Source organism: Aquila chrysaetos, chromosome 1 (assembly GCF_900496995.4).
Source record: "Aquila chrysaetos chrysaetos chromosome 1, bAquChr1.4, whole genome shotgun sequence".
Lineage (NCBI taxonomy): Eukaryota > Metazoa > Chordata > Aves > Accipitriformes > Accipitridae > Aquila > Aquila chrysaetos.
Genome location: NC_044004.1, coordinates 51,096,330 through 51,109,005, shown reverse-complemented (window position 1 = coordinate 51,109,005; position 12,676 = coordinate 51,096,330). Strand labels below are relative to the sequence as shown.

At 45.7% G+C, this 12,676-nt stretch overlaps 1 protein-coding gene across 8 annotated transcripts in view; it reads left to right on the top strand.

The window, feature by feature from the left end:
• The window catches only part of FAM13A (family with sequence similarity 13 member A), a 171,023-nt gene extending 163,949 nt beyond the window's left edge, over positions 1-7,074 (top strand). For all 8 annotated transcript variants that reach the window (XM_030037740.2, XM_030039422.2, XM_030038555.2 and 5 more), the window contains 3 exons: positions 1,202-1,398; positions 2,098-2,199; positions 3,255-7,074. In XM_030037740.2, coding sequence (XP_029893600.1) covers positions 1,202-1,398; positions 2,098-2,199; positions 3,255-3,381 — 426 coding nt within the window. In that variant the 3' untranslated portion in view covers positions 3,382-7,074. The remainder of the gene's footprint in view (positions 1-1,201; positions 1,399-2,097; positions 2,200-3,254) is intronic.
• Positions 7,075-12,676: the final 5,602 nt, after the last annotated feature.

Genomic DNA, 12,676 nt, shown 5'->3' with positions numbered 1-12,676 from the left:
CTTGTTTTCGATCCTCAAGCCTCCATCTTGGTTGTAGTTCTCAGCTTGTGGCTTTGCATTGCATTTTCATGCCCTAGACCTTTAACATAAAAATAAAACTCTGGGCAAACTCTGATTTCATCTAAATGTATGCATTTATAAATCACTGACTTTGAGGATTTAATGGGACTATGCCAGGTCCTAGTGTTACTTTCTCCCTTTTTGCTTGAAATATGGGGGTAATCTCTTAGGAATAATTGAACTATTCACAAGGAATCGCGTGAAAAAATGCCTTGTTTTTATCCCAGTGCAACAATATATTTTTGCGTACACCTGACGACTTCAGTGATATTAGCCCTCAAAAGCTTTTAAAGATATGCATGTGCTTAGATCCTTCCTGGCTAGAATTACATGATTGTAAAATAAATATATATACACATACATACCTATTTAAGAGACTTACTGTTCATGCTGGCATTTATTACCTTCCTCTAATGCTCATGCCTCATTCCTTATATTAAGGTTGAAAACTGCCTTCTAGAAATGTCTCTGTAAGTAAGAGAAAACTGGGCTGTGTTCCCTGATAATCCAGATGATTTCTGGACAGTGTTGCAGGACAAGCCCAACATTTAAGAACGCTATGAATTATGTTAGCAACAGCAGTCCTTTTACAGTCAGTCATATCCCACATTTGGGCCATTGAAAGACTGATCTGAGCTCATTGATATGACTGTACGAGCATTTGAGGTCTTGAATTCAGCCATTAGAGAGAGCTGTTGAGCTGCATCTATTGAGAGAGTATTTTGCATTTTAACCTTGCAATCTGTATGCTGCAGGTGTATTTGTAGGGAAACGTAGAGGATGGCTGGTATGCTTTAGGCAATATTCATAATGACTGTAAGTGTTTTTATTTACATCAGAATACATAAATTAAACTAACAGGTTGCTAAGAACCCCAGGTATTTTTTCACTCAGTTTTGTTGCCCTGGGTCTCCTTAACCAAGCTGAGTTGGTGGCTGCAGTTTCTCTGACATGCTTTGGGTATAGGGTGTCTTACTGGTGGTCTTCTGGTGTCCTGTATTGCTTAGCAATTAAAGTGCCTGCTCTGCCTATCCACTTTTCATATCTGTTCCCCAGTGCATGTGGTGAAAGGAGGTACCTGTTTCTGAGAAGGGAAGCAGTAACCTATTCTGTTACGGGGGTGCTCTGTCCCTCTCTGTAGGAGGAAGAGGAGGGGTCTGAGGAGGACAGCAATGTGAAGCCAGATTTCACAATTACCATGAAAACGGATTTCAACGTGCGTAGCTTCTTGGATCAACTAGAAGATGATGCTGACGGCTTTGTTTCCCCAGTGGATGATAAGATGCCATCTAGGAGCAATCAGGATATGGGGCTTTCAAATCTCCATGAAGCATCCATGTATGTTGAATTCATAGGCAACTTCAAAAAGTTATTTCTTGCTAAGATAGCGTTTTATTTGTCAGAAGAGTGTCGAGATCTTTTTGTTTCCATTTATGATCTCAGTCAGAAGTTTTTGTGCTTTAATTTTTAAGTGCAATAGACCCTCATATGAAAGGGTTTGGGAAGAAACTGCCTTGTCCTGATACTGATACTTAACTTCTGCAGCTTTGGATTCTAGCACTAAATAGTAGCTCCACTTCACCAGTGGCAAGCCTTTATCATGAAAACAACCCTGTAGTCTACAAGGTTTTTCAGGTTTTGGAGAGGTCAAGTTGAACTAGCTTTGCTAGTTTGAAGCACCTAGGTCTGATGCAAACACACATAGGCCATAGCCTTAAGTCGTGACCATTGAATCTTGATCCTATAAAAGTCACCAAACCCAGACCCATCTTCAGCAAGTAAGTTTCAAAGAAGTTAGTGCTGAATTGTGAAATGCATGCTTGACCTTCTTAGAGGCTTCAGCCTAAGTGTATGATCGTTCTGCTGAGCTAAATTAAGAGAGCTTTTTGCTGCAAGTAATATCAGGTTGCCAGAGCTGCTTGCAGGAGCAGCTCCATTGCTTGGCATATGTACAACCATACATTTGTAGATTTGCTGTATGTTTCCTGTTATAATTGTGTACATACCTATAATCTTGTTTATATTTAAACCAAACAGCCCTGAACTCCTAGAGCAGCTCCAAGAAGTCAGGGAAGAGAAAAAGCGAATCAGAAAAAAATTGAGAGACTTTGAAGATAATTTTTTCCGACAAAATGGAAGGTAATAATTTCTCAGCTGTCTTTCTGTCCTTCAGCTACTTTTAATCTGTTTGGCATCTGCAAAGACCTCCAAATATGGAAAGTTACCTGAATTCACTATTACGTATTTCTTCATCATCATCAGTGTTTTACCCACATTCTTTATAGTTGCCCATTAAACTGAATTACTTCTTGCCTGCCCCCACAAAGAACTTCAGGGACCACGGCCTCTTTGAAAACTTTGTCTTAGGACAAGCAATGGGAAGCAAAAGTACAGATTGTGAAAATCCAGCTGCTTCAAACACAGCTGACCAGAATGGTGGAAGAGTTTATCAGTGATAGAATAATTATGTTTTTTCCTAATGATGTATGTTTACATTTCTGTCCTAATCTTGCTTGTCTGTGAGGTATTCAGACACTAGTTTAACAAGTATTTGTGCTTTAGTGTAGCTGGGTTTATTGTTTTCAGAAAACATCCCTCATTAATGAGCTGATAGAATGTTTTAATGTATTTATACTCTTAAATTATCTTGTTGGTTTCTTGCCGCTAGCCGTCATCCTTAGAGGTTCTTGTAAAATCACTGAAAACTTAGAAGTTTCATGTAAGCTAAGAGAAATCTGATCAGATATCATCCTCCTTTTCACAAGTGTGCCTGTGTTCATGTAAGTGATGTGGTGCCAAGCCAGGAGAGGCTGTATTTTATTTTGCCATGCGAGCAAGCTGACATTCGGATGGCTCCTGAAATGTTTTTCAGCTGTTTTGTAGAGGCTGGCAATTTCAGAGAAGCGGGGCGTGCTTCAAGTAGGGTTTTGCATTTGGAACCATGGGATTGTGTTCAGCCTCAATATGCAAGCGTTCCATGCTTTGTTGGAGCAGTTTGTTAGCCCCTCTGGTTTTGGTTGGTTGGTTGTTGGGGTTTTTTTTTCCCTCTCAAAGGATAAAAGGTTTGGTTTTGTTCCCTGATGGGGAGTGGAGGAGAGGAGCTGCTTTTAGGTCATCTTGGGTGACAGAGGGAGGCTGCTGAGGGACGATGTCATGTTGCAGAAATCCTCATGATCTGCTTTCACTCCCACTAGGAACGTGCAGAAAGAAGACCGCACTCCTATGGCTGAAGAATACAATGAATACAAGCAGATTAAGGCCAAGCTGAGGCTGCTGGAGGTCCTGATCAGTAAAAGAGATATTAGCTCCAAGATCATGTAAAGGAGGAAATTGTTTTTGCCAGTAAACAAAGAAGAGAGAGCACCAAATGGACAAATGCATGAAGTGGATGCAGTGGGAGCCTGGCTGGGGAGAGCTGAGGAGCTCCCTGGGAACTGAAGGGCCATTCCCAGAGGCGGGAGGGGGAGGAAAGGTGGCTTTCCATCACTCTCTACACTTGCTGTTGCCCACTTTCTCCAGGCCTGATGCCCAAAATGGAGTTTGCCGGTGTAGGAGACATGACGCTGCGCTCAGTGACTTCAGTGAAGGGATCCTTCTGTTTTGATTTGCTTACAGATCCTGTAATATTTAGACTATCAAAGGCGGCCATGCTATTCTTTTTTCCCAGGATATCATAGCAAGAGACAAAGTAGGATGAATAGTGATTAAATCATCAAATAGCTTCTACTTTAGTTTAACAGGCAAGTGCCCTGACTGATCTTATGTGAAGGCAGAAGTCAGATAGTGCCAAGAGTGTTCTGTTCTCTTGTAGCTACAGTAAAGATTTGCTCAGACTTTTGACCTGACTGTTTGGAGTCCAGCATCTTCCTTTGCTCTAGATAAATGCTGTAAGAATCTCCCAGTCATCACTCAGAGATAGTGTAAGTTACAGTTTTGCCTAGGCTTGAGTTGGGTTTTCTTCCCACTTTTTTGATGGCCACTTTGACTGAAGTAGAAGAAAGTACTTGCATGTCTGGGAGAGCAAAGAAAATGAGCCATGCAGCAAGGTTCTTGCCAGCTCATTCCACTTGGAAGGCGATACTGTAACGTTATGACCATGTTTAGGCAACTGGGAAGAAAAGAGGTTTTAAAAGCTTTAGGTCAGAATCCCTTGGGATTTTCGTAGCTGATTGGTGAAATGTCCGGTGTCAAATATCTGGAAGGTATCTGGAAGACCCACCCCATTTGATACAGACATGAGTCCAAGCTGAATAGTCCATGTGTACGTACTTGCTAGCCTAAATTTTGTTCTTTATGTACATCATCAGTCAGACTACATGGGCTGCAGCAATGACACTGTGATGGTGGCAACAGAGGATGGTCTTTTCTTCCCAGTGTGTATTGGTGGTATACCAGCACAGAGGATACTGCAGGGAACTGAAAGCCTAGAGCCATGCTCTGCCTATAGAAAGGGCCTGTGTCTCAGGTGCAGGTTTTGACAATTCAGCATTTTTCAAATTAGTTCATGACTTTCAGAAAAGAAAGTACTGAGACACTCGGTTCAGGTGCTCGTGTTGGACAGATGCTGCCTGAAGGAGTGAAAGGCAACGAGTTCAGGAACGCACCAAGTAGCCAAGGGCTCGCAGTATTGCAGTCCCAGGCCACCTGGGCTTGCTCTCCCACTCCAGAGGCATGTGTGCACCAGCTCGCTCTGCCCCGAGCCAGGGCTCAACCCTGATGTCCCAGAGAGAGCATTTCTGTAATGCTTTCTTTTGCTTTGATCCCCTGGGGAGCTAATGTGTAGAAGCCAAATGGCTGAGATCAAATGCGGTGCTAGTTGTCGTAGTCAGGCTTCATGCCGGAGGAGGCAAGAAGAGGACTTCCAGAACAACTTCTCCCCCTTCCTTCTTTATATGGGCAAGTGGGCTCACAAATAGATTCTGTTTGGGTTGTGGTACTTAGATTTAACCCCTTCCACTTGCTGTATGTGCTATGTTAATTCTTGCCAAAACTGATGCTGAAGGTGTTTTGGCCTCTTCAGGATCCCTTAAACACTTCAGAAGGTGACCTTCTCCCAGTGGGTTTGCACATGGCCATTTCTAGTCTGGATGGGTAAGGCAGTGATGTGTGTTAGTTAGTGAAAGCACTTAGGAGGGGGGCTCCCAGGTGGTTGGTTTTGGGGTTTTGGGGTTTTTTTTCACTGACTGCAGAATTGCCATTTCTATATAAAATCAGTGAAGACTGAATTTTGCATTTCCAAAGAGTCTGGAGGACTTGTGTGCTGACCTGGGGCTTGGCTTTTCAGAGATGCTGAGTTTCCATCACTTGAGAGATGCAGGGCTCTGCCTCTGCAAAACTGATCCTTTGGGTGTGTTAACAGGGCTGACAAACGGGCTCAAAAACTGCTTTTGAAGATGTTTGACTGGAAGGGAAACCTCGCCAGGGTAGACCCCTGTCTGAACACAGGGCGGCCCAGGAAATCAGAGCTGTGCCTTTGTCCTTCAGCCTGCTGTTACGGGCTCTTCCTCTCAGAGTCCGTAGTCAGCTCTCCCTAGTTATTTTAGGTATAGCCGCTGAGCCAAACTGGCTGTGGTGTCACTCTACTAGTAGAAGTGTGGGATGAGAAAGGATGTTGGGTTACCAAAATGTCCTTAGCGCTGGCTCAGTTTTGTATTGTTCAGGCCCAGTTCATCAAAGCAAAAACATGCATGGTGAGCGTGCGTCTAAAGCTGGTCTGCCTTTGGGATTTTGCTGAATTAAAATGGACTAAAGCTTGGGCGTTTTGCTGAGTCTGGGCCTGGACATCTTTATATGGACAAGAGAAGCAGTTTCAGCCCTTTCTTCATAGTCATACATTTTTCCAGTGGGCCAAGGCTTCCCAGGAGTATGTTTTCTCTGCTTATTTTTAAAAGCCTGTTTGCACTGTGTACTGATAAATTATCTGTTTTGCTGGGTTTTGCCCCTGACAAATCTTGATAAATGATATGTAGGGAACAGTCCATTTTATTTTTAAACTGATGAGATTGTAGCATTTTCTGATGCTTAGTTACTGCTGTTTACATGGTATATTGCTAGAATTTCAGATAGTTTATATGAAATGTAAGTACAATTATGCACTTTAGAGAGTTTATATTTTTGAACTTTGAAAGCTAAAGTAACAAAACCTGTTAACTGAGATTGTACATTAAAAGAAAAAAAACCACACCTAGCCATCTCTCTTTTTAAACTGTTCTTTTCAAGTCTTTCCCTGTGGCAAAAAGAAAAAAAAAAAAACCCACATCATCTGCCTAGTTGTGAGGGGAACTGCTAGGAAAGACTATTGTAGAGAAGAAGTGAATTTTAAAATTCTAGTCCTGGAAAGATGCGTACAAATGCTCAGCTTTCTGTACTGGGTTTACAGATGCTGTGACTCCCATCTCCCAAGCCTGCACAGGAGGAGGGCTCCAAGACCTGAGCACTAAAATGTTGTCTTTGTATCTCCCGCAGATGATTTGACTTCCCACTAACCACAAATAGCCAGAAATGACGTTTGCCCTGCCACACTCCTCTAAGTCAATCCAAGCAACATCTGTGTGTTTTGTTTGATGATTTGTCTATGCCAACATCGATGACTATTGACTGGAGAACATTAAATACAAGACTGTGTTTTTAAAAGGTGTGAAGTACTGTACAAAAATGTACTTTATGTGATATAAATAGCTGTTTAGTATAAGACAACCTGTTTCCATGTCGCTAGAACAAACTGTCTGCTGTAGGATGGCAGTACAGTCTGTTGGGCTTCCCATCCACTGGGGCCATTTCAGACATGCATGTCTGCGTGTTACCACATTGTGGTATAATAAATCACTGCGGTTTATTTAAATGATGACAATGAACGGGTTGTGGACAAAATAAGATTGCAAGAGTTAAAGACAGAGGAAAAACTTGTCATTCTTACAAGTTGCATTTGGTTTTGTTCTGTTTACTCCTGAGTAAACAGTCAAATAATGGATGTTTATGTTAAAGGCAGTGAAATTAAAGCATCGCATCTTGTAATCATTCTGCTAAGACATCAGTTGTTATTCCTGGTATGTGCAAGTTTCAGAGGGTAAGTGCTGCCTGAAGTCCTCCAGCCTGAGGTGCTTCCAGAGTCCTCTTTGGAGATGTTCCCAAATTGGTGATTCTGCAGCACTTGAAACGAGCTGCTGAGGCAAGAGCCAGGCTGTAGCCTGCGACTGTCCCCACGGTGCCCGGAGGCAAAGCTCGCCCTGTTTGCGGGGCCGTGCCAGCCGCTGGCCCAGTGCTGGGGCTGAAGTGCTGGCCGGTCAGCAGGGCCCCCCCGGGGCTGCGCTGTTGCCCTTGCTACCGGTGGCCCTTGCTGGCTGGTGGCAACCCCGCAGAAGCCACGGGGTTTTGTCTCGCGTGAGACCAGCTGGTGCTTGGTGTGCATAACAGGGTGCGGAGTGGTACTTCAGCTTGTTCTTCAACTTACTTCAGCTTCGCTATTTCTGTTTCCCATCTCTTGGGGAAGGGATCCAAGGAATTCTGGCTGCTGGGGAGGGAATTTGGGTCCAGGCTTGTTTCTCTAAGCCAAGGCATAGGAGGGGATTTTGCTTGCTTATGTGCAGATGAAGTTAATTTTGCATTTGAAAACTGCAACGAGTGATGCATTCAGTGACCCTCTCGTGTGGGATAACTCGGTGGAAGTGGTGGCTCGCTTCCTCCTATCTCTGGATGCTGCCATGTTCCTGAAGGGCAAAAAGACCCATATCCCAGTAGGTGCATTCACAAAGTGCCTTATGGTTTGGCAGATGCCAATTCCAGCAATGTGCCCTGCATGTCTTTGTGGAAGGTGGCAAAGCTGAGCTACATGAGCATGCAGACTGCACCTGAACGAGACGTAAGCAGTTCAGGGCAATAATGGGGTATGATTGTGAGGCTATAATAGCACAGGAATGTATATAAATTATAGAGACGGTTAAGATGTTTTGGAGGGCTTTCAGGACTTTGTTTAGCTGCTTAAAAGTAGTTGTTCATGACAAAGCAGGACTCATAGCTTGCTCTAATGCTTTTGTTTAATGTTGACCTATTCTCTGATTGGAGGAATAGGAAGATTTGGAAAGCCCCAGACCCAGTTTGAGCCAGCAAAAGGAGATATAGTAACCACTAGCCTAAAAACCAGGAAAGAGAAAGAACCTGCCTAGAGAGGAGAAAAAGGCCCCAATAAGAGAGAAGATGACCCCAGACCTGAATATTACTCTTGGACCAGACTATGGTGTGAGGGGCAGGAACTTAGATTGTAAGAGTATAATTGCCCAGGAATTTTATAGTGTTTGGGGTCCCTCTCCAGAGGTGCCCAGCTCAAGCAGTCTAAATTTGTGCACCATAACTAGAATAAATCTCGGGTTTTATTTTGAAGGCCTTGATCAGAGATTCTGCTTTGGGGAACCTAGGGTCGAGCCCGAGGGAAGAAGCAGCGCCCGAGGGTGAGTCTGTGTGCGTGAGGAGTCGAAAGGGGCACCCGTGGGCTCACTGGAGTTGCTGCTGCGAAGGGACTCTGGTCCCACCGGTTAAAGCCTGAGGTGGTGTGTGTGCGACTGACTCCTTGAGTGGTGGGTGAATGCTTGGGCAGCGGCTTCTCCCTCAACAGTGTGTTACAGAAAGTGCTGTTAGCACCAGGAGCACCAGCAGAACCAGAGCGAAAGCTGGGCCGCGTGCCAGTTGCACGCCTGGTGGGCTCCGCTGATCTCATGGTTGTGCGCTGGGAAGTGATGTTTTTTATTTGCCCTTGGGAAACACGCCGGTGGCTCACGTGCACGGACCGTGCTGGAGCCTGACCCTGTAGCTGGTGAAGTTAACAGCCATCTCCTGACTGACTCCAGCAGGACAACCCTTGGTGTGAGGCATGTCCTTGGTACGTGTGCCAGCGCTTGCTGGGGCTCAGCTCTACCAAACCCTTTGCCGTGCATTTTGTGATACTGGTCTGACTGCAAAATTTACATGTCCGGAGAGAAATCTCTCCCTCCATCCGAGTCAGCCAAATCCCTTTCTCATTCCTCTGAAGAGTAGCTGCTTTTCTTACTTGCTGCCTCTGTGGTCCCTGCTTAGGAGGGGGTGAGCTGTATTAATGCTAAATGTGATGACATTCTTCTGCTAAACAGGATCTGTGGGGGTTCAGGGACAGAGGAGATCTGTTTCGGCAGGGGATTTCCCTTGCAAATATTTAAAGAACGCATAAAACAATGGTTTTCCAGCCATAAATTGTAAATTGAGAGTGCAACTACTGAAACAGCTAGGAAGCTTATTCTCTGTAAGGGCAATGGGTGAAATCCTGGCCCTCCTGAAAGCAAGTCTTGCTGATGGTTTTGCAATACTGCTCAACTGCACTTAAGCGTTTCTCTTTTTTTAAGAAAGAAGTAATGAAGTTAGCCCAGCCTCACCTGGCTGTGATGAGCTCCTCCTTGCCACTTCTTGAATAAAAAAAAGAGGAGGACTGAAATTCTCACAGACTGAGGCAAAAATAAATTTTGCTCTGGTTTCAATACCTGGGAAAGTACAAAAAGTAACCCAGAGCTGGTGGAAGGGGAGTAAGCTGGGCAGAGCGTGCTCAGTGAATCATACTAGCTTAATTTTGCTAATGTTCGTAGGCTGCGATGGCTACATCCGCGAGAGGCAACAAGCAGAGATGCAAAACAGGAGTGAGACAGGCTGACGGCAAAGCAGGATCTCCAGGTCTCCTCCTGTGTCTCCTTCAGGGGCTTTCAAGGTACTGTTGCCTTTGACCATCCCAGCGTGCAGTGCCGAAGGCCCTTTTCTTGGGATGCGAGACGTAAATTGGCTCCGAGAGTCCAGCCGGGAACAGCCCATCTCCACCCATGTGTGTCTTGGTGCCCCATGTTGAGAAGATTCATGGGAAGCCTTGTAAAAAGCTCTTGCCCTTGGAGCTGGGGATGGATCGATGTCTCCAGCTGTGGAGGAGGCAGCCGAGCCTCACCAGCCTGTGCGGTCACTCGCAGCACGGGGTATTGTACACTTGCTGGACCTTGTCTGTTCAGAGTGATCCTTGTGCCTCCCTTTGGACGCCTGCATGCGGTGGTGAACCATCTCCTAGTATATGGATATGTATATACATTAAACAAGATATATTTATGCAAATAACTTGGTGTATATCAACTATTTCAGTTTGTTGGAGTGCAGAAGCCAGTACTGGGGGGTGCGCCTGACTGAAAAAAATTAATAAAAGGAAATACTTTTATTATTATTAATAATAATAATCACTTTTTTCAGACTGCATTTGCTGTATAAAAGCAACTAGATGATAACTCTGCCATGCAGTCAGCGTATTCCACAGCTAATGAAACCTTAGCAAATATGGGCTTGGGTCTGTAATGACATGATTTATGTAAGCAAGGTTAAGTTGCATCTGTGGTGTTTTTTTTTAACGTAAATGGATTGGCACACATAATGTGTATGTTTTGTATTTTGTACAAAACAAGAAAAAAAAAAAACTATTTTGACTGCAGGTGTTTGGTGACAGTTTTTGTTCTGTGTGTGACCCTGCTAAGGGTGGCTCAGCTCAGTCCGCAAGCGGCTGGGCAGCAGCCATCACCCTGCCTAGTCCCGGCAGCCCTGAGCTGGCTCCCTCGCTCTTGGTCTTGCCAAAAAAGAGACGTGGGGTTGACGTTTCACTCCGCCGGGCCTTGGGTTAAATCCCACGTTGCCCCAGGACGAGGAGGGCTGTGTGCGTGCGCAGGCACGTGTGCAGGCTGGCGCGCAGCTGCCAGGCCCGAGGGCTGCTCACGGCGTCCTCAACGGCCCTGGCCGCCGCCGCTTCATCCTCCTCGGCTGACATCGGCAGGTGTATGTGTGCATGATGTATAAATATGTATATGCACACACTTTGCAGTATAAATTATATTTTTAAAAGTATACATACTTACCTGTATTATTGTGTATAATATACAAGTGTTGTATCTACAATACACTATATGCAAAATATATATTCTATATACACTATTATACATAGCCCTTACACAACGGTACAATACAGATCACACAGTATATACATTATATTGTGTTTAGAGAGCATATATATAGGGTATCTGCATATACCTATATGTACATACATAACGGATTCATCCATATATACGTGCATGTGTGCGATATATGTGTCTAACTATACATGCATTTATATTTTCTGTGGAGGCAGGGAAGTATTTTACTTTGTTCTTACATAAACTTTCTGGTAGAAAATTCCTCCTCATGCCTGGCATTTGGGCAGTGCCACTGTTTGCCATCAAATGCTTGCCGGTGCTGCCACAGCCATTTCCCTGGCAGCCTGACGGAATTTTGAGTCAAGTCTTCACGGTTCACTTCAGCTTGCCCATCCTGCTGATACCACACAAATACTTCGAACACAATTTTTTCATAAGATTCACTTGTAGGTATAACAGATGCAGTACCGTAAGTAACGTTAATTACAAATCAGGTTGCAAACATGTATTTGTAGATGGTTGGTTTTTTTTTTTTTTTATATATATATACATGTGTGCACATGGTACCTCATTATTAATCCTACCTAGATGCTGTGTGTCTACCTGCAGAGCTGAAGGAAAGAGCGCAGCGCCCTCCCTTCATGAGCTCGGGAAAGTTGAAGCCATAAGCCCATGTGATGGAAATCCTGTATTAAGCCAGTAAATTAACTGTATTTGCATACACTAACAATGTCCCACAGTGCTGGGGAGCCAGGTGAGCACCATGAGGCCACGTCACTGCCAGCTGACTCCGCAGGCTGCAGCTGACAAGCAGATGCTGAGCACCCCCTCCCCAGGCCTGTTTTGGGGTGAGGTCAGGGGGGTTCCCCAAGCAAACAGGGCGATGGGCCCTGACACCCGAGGGAGCATCTCAGCCGCCAAACTGCGCCCTGGCTGCAGGCAGGCATGCACACACACGCCCCCCCCCCCCAGATACACAGGGACACTCACCCTCCCTCTGCCAAGCGTCTGGTGTTGCAGTTCCTCTGGTATTGCTGCCACGGCTCCTGCACACACGGACCCCTTGTTAATTAATTACTTGCCATTAATTAATGAAGAAACAGCTCTGAGGCTAGTCCGATGGGTCCTGCCCACACCTGTGGGGCTGTGGGGCCGGGCAGGCGAGGCCACGGGCTGGAGAAGCCTTGGTGGCCTTCAGTGCCATGAGGAAAGGCACCGCAGCACGAGGTGGGAGGAAAGGAGGAGAAACGCCAGGGATGCGGGGGTGAAGGGAGAGGGATGGACAGACTCAGGTCTGGTCTCAATTCCCGGCTCTTCCACAGAGGACTGGCCTGACTTTGGCTGAGCCAGGATGGGCAGATAAAACTCCTCCGGCTCCGTCCATGGAGGCAGCAAGTCCCCCGCGGCTGGGGCTGCGTCCTGCCTCGCTCTCATTTAGCAACCAGCGCACCGGGCCAAATCCGGGTGAGGAAGGGCAAGGGCAGCGTTTGATCGAAGCGAGCGGCAAGGGGCTGGGCTGGGGTGCTCACCAGCGGCAGGGCGGAGGCAGAGGCAGGCAGCACCCTTCTTCCAGATGCTCAGAGGTACGGTGAGACCAGCCGGAGAGGCAGAGCCGGTGCCTGGAGCAGCCCCTCCTTTGCCTCCTGACACAAAGGCAGCCACTC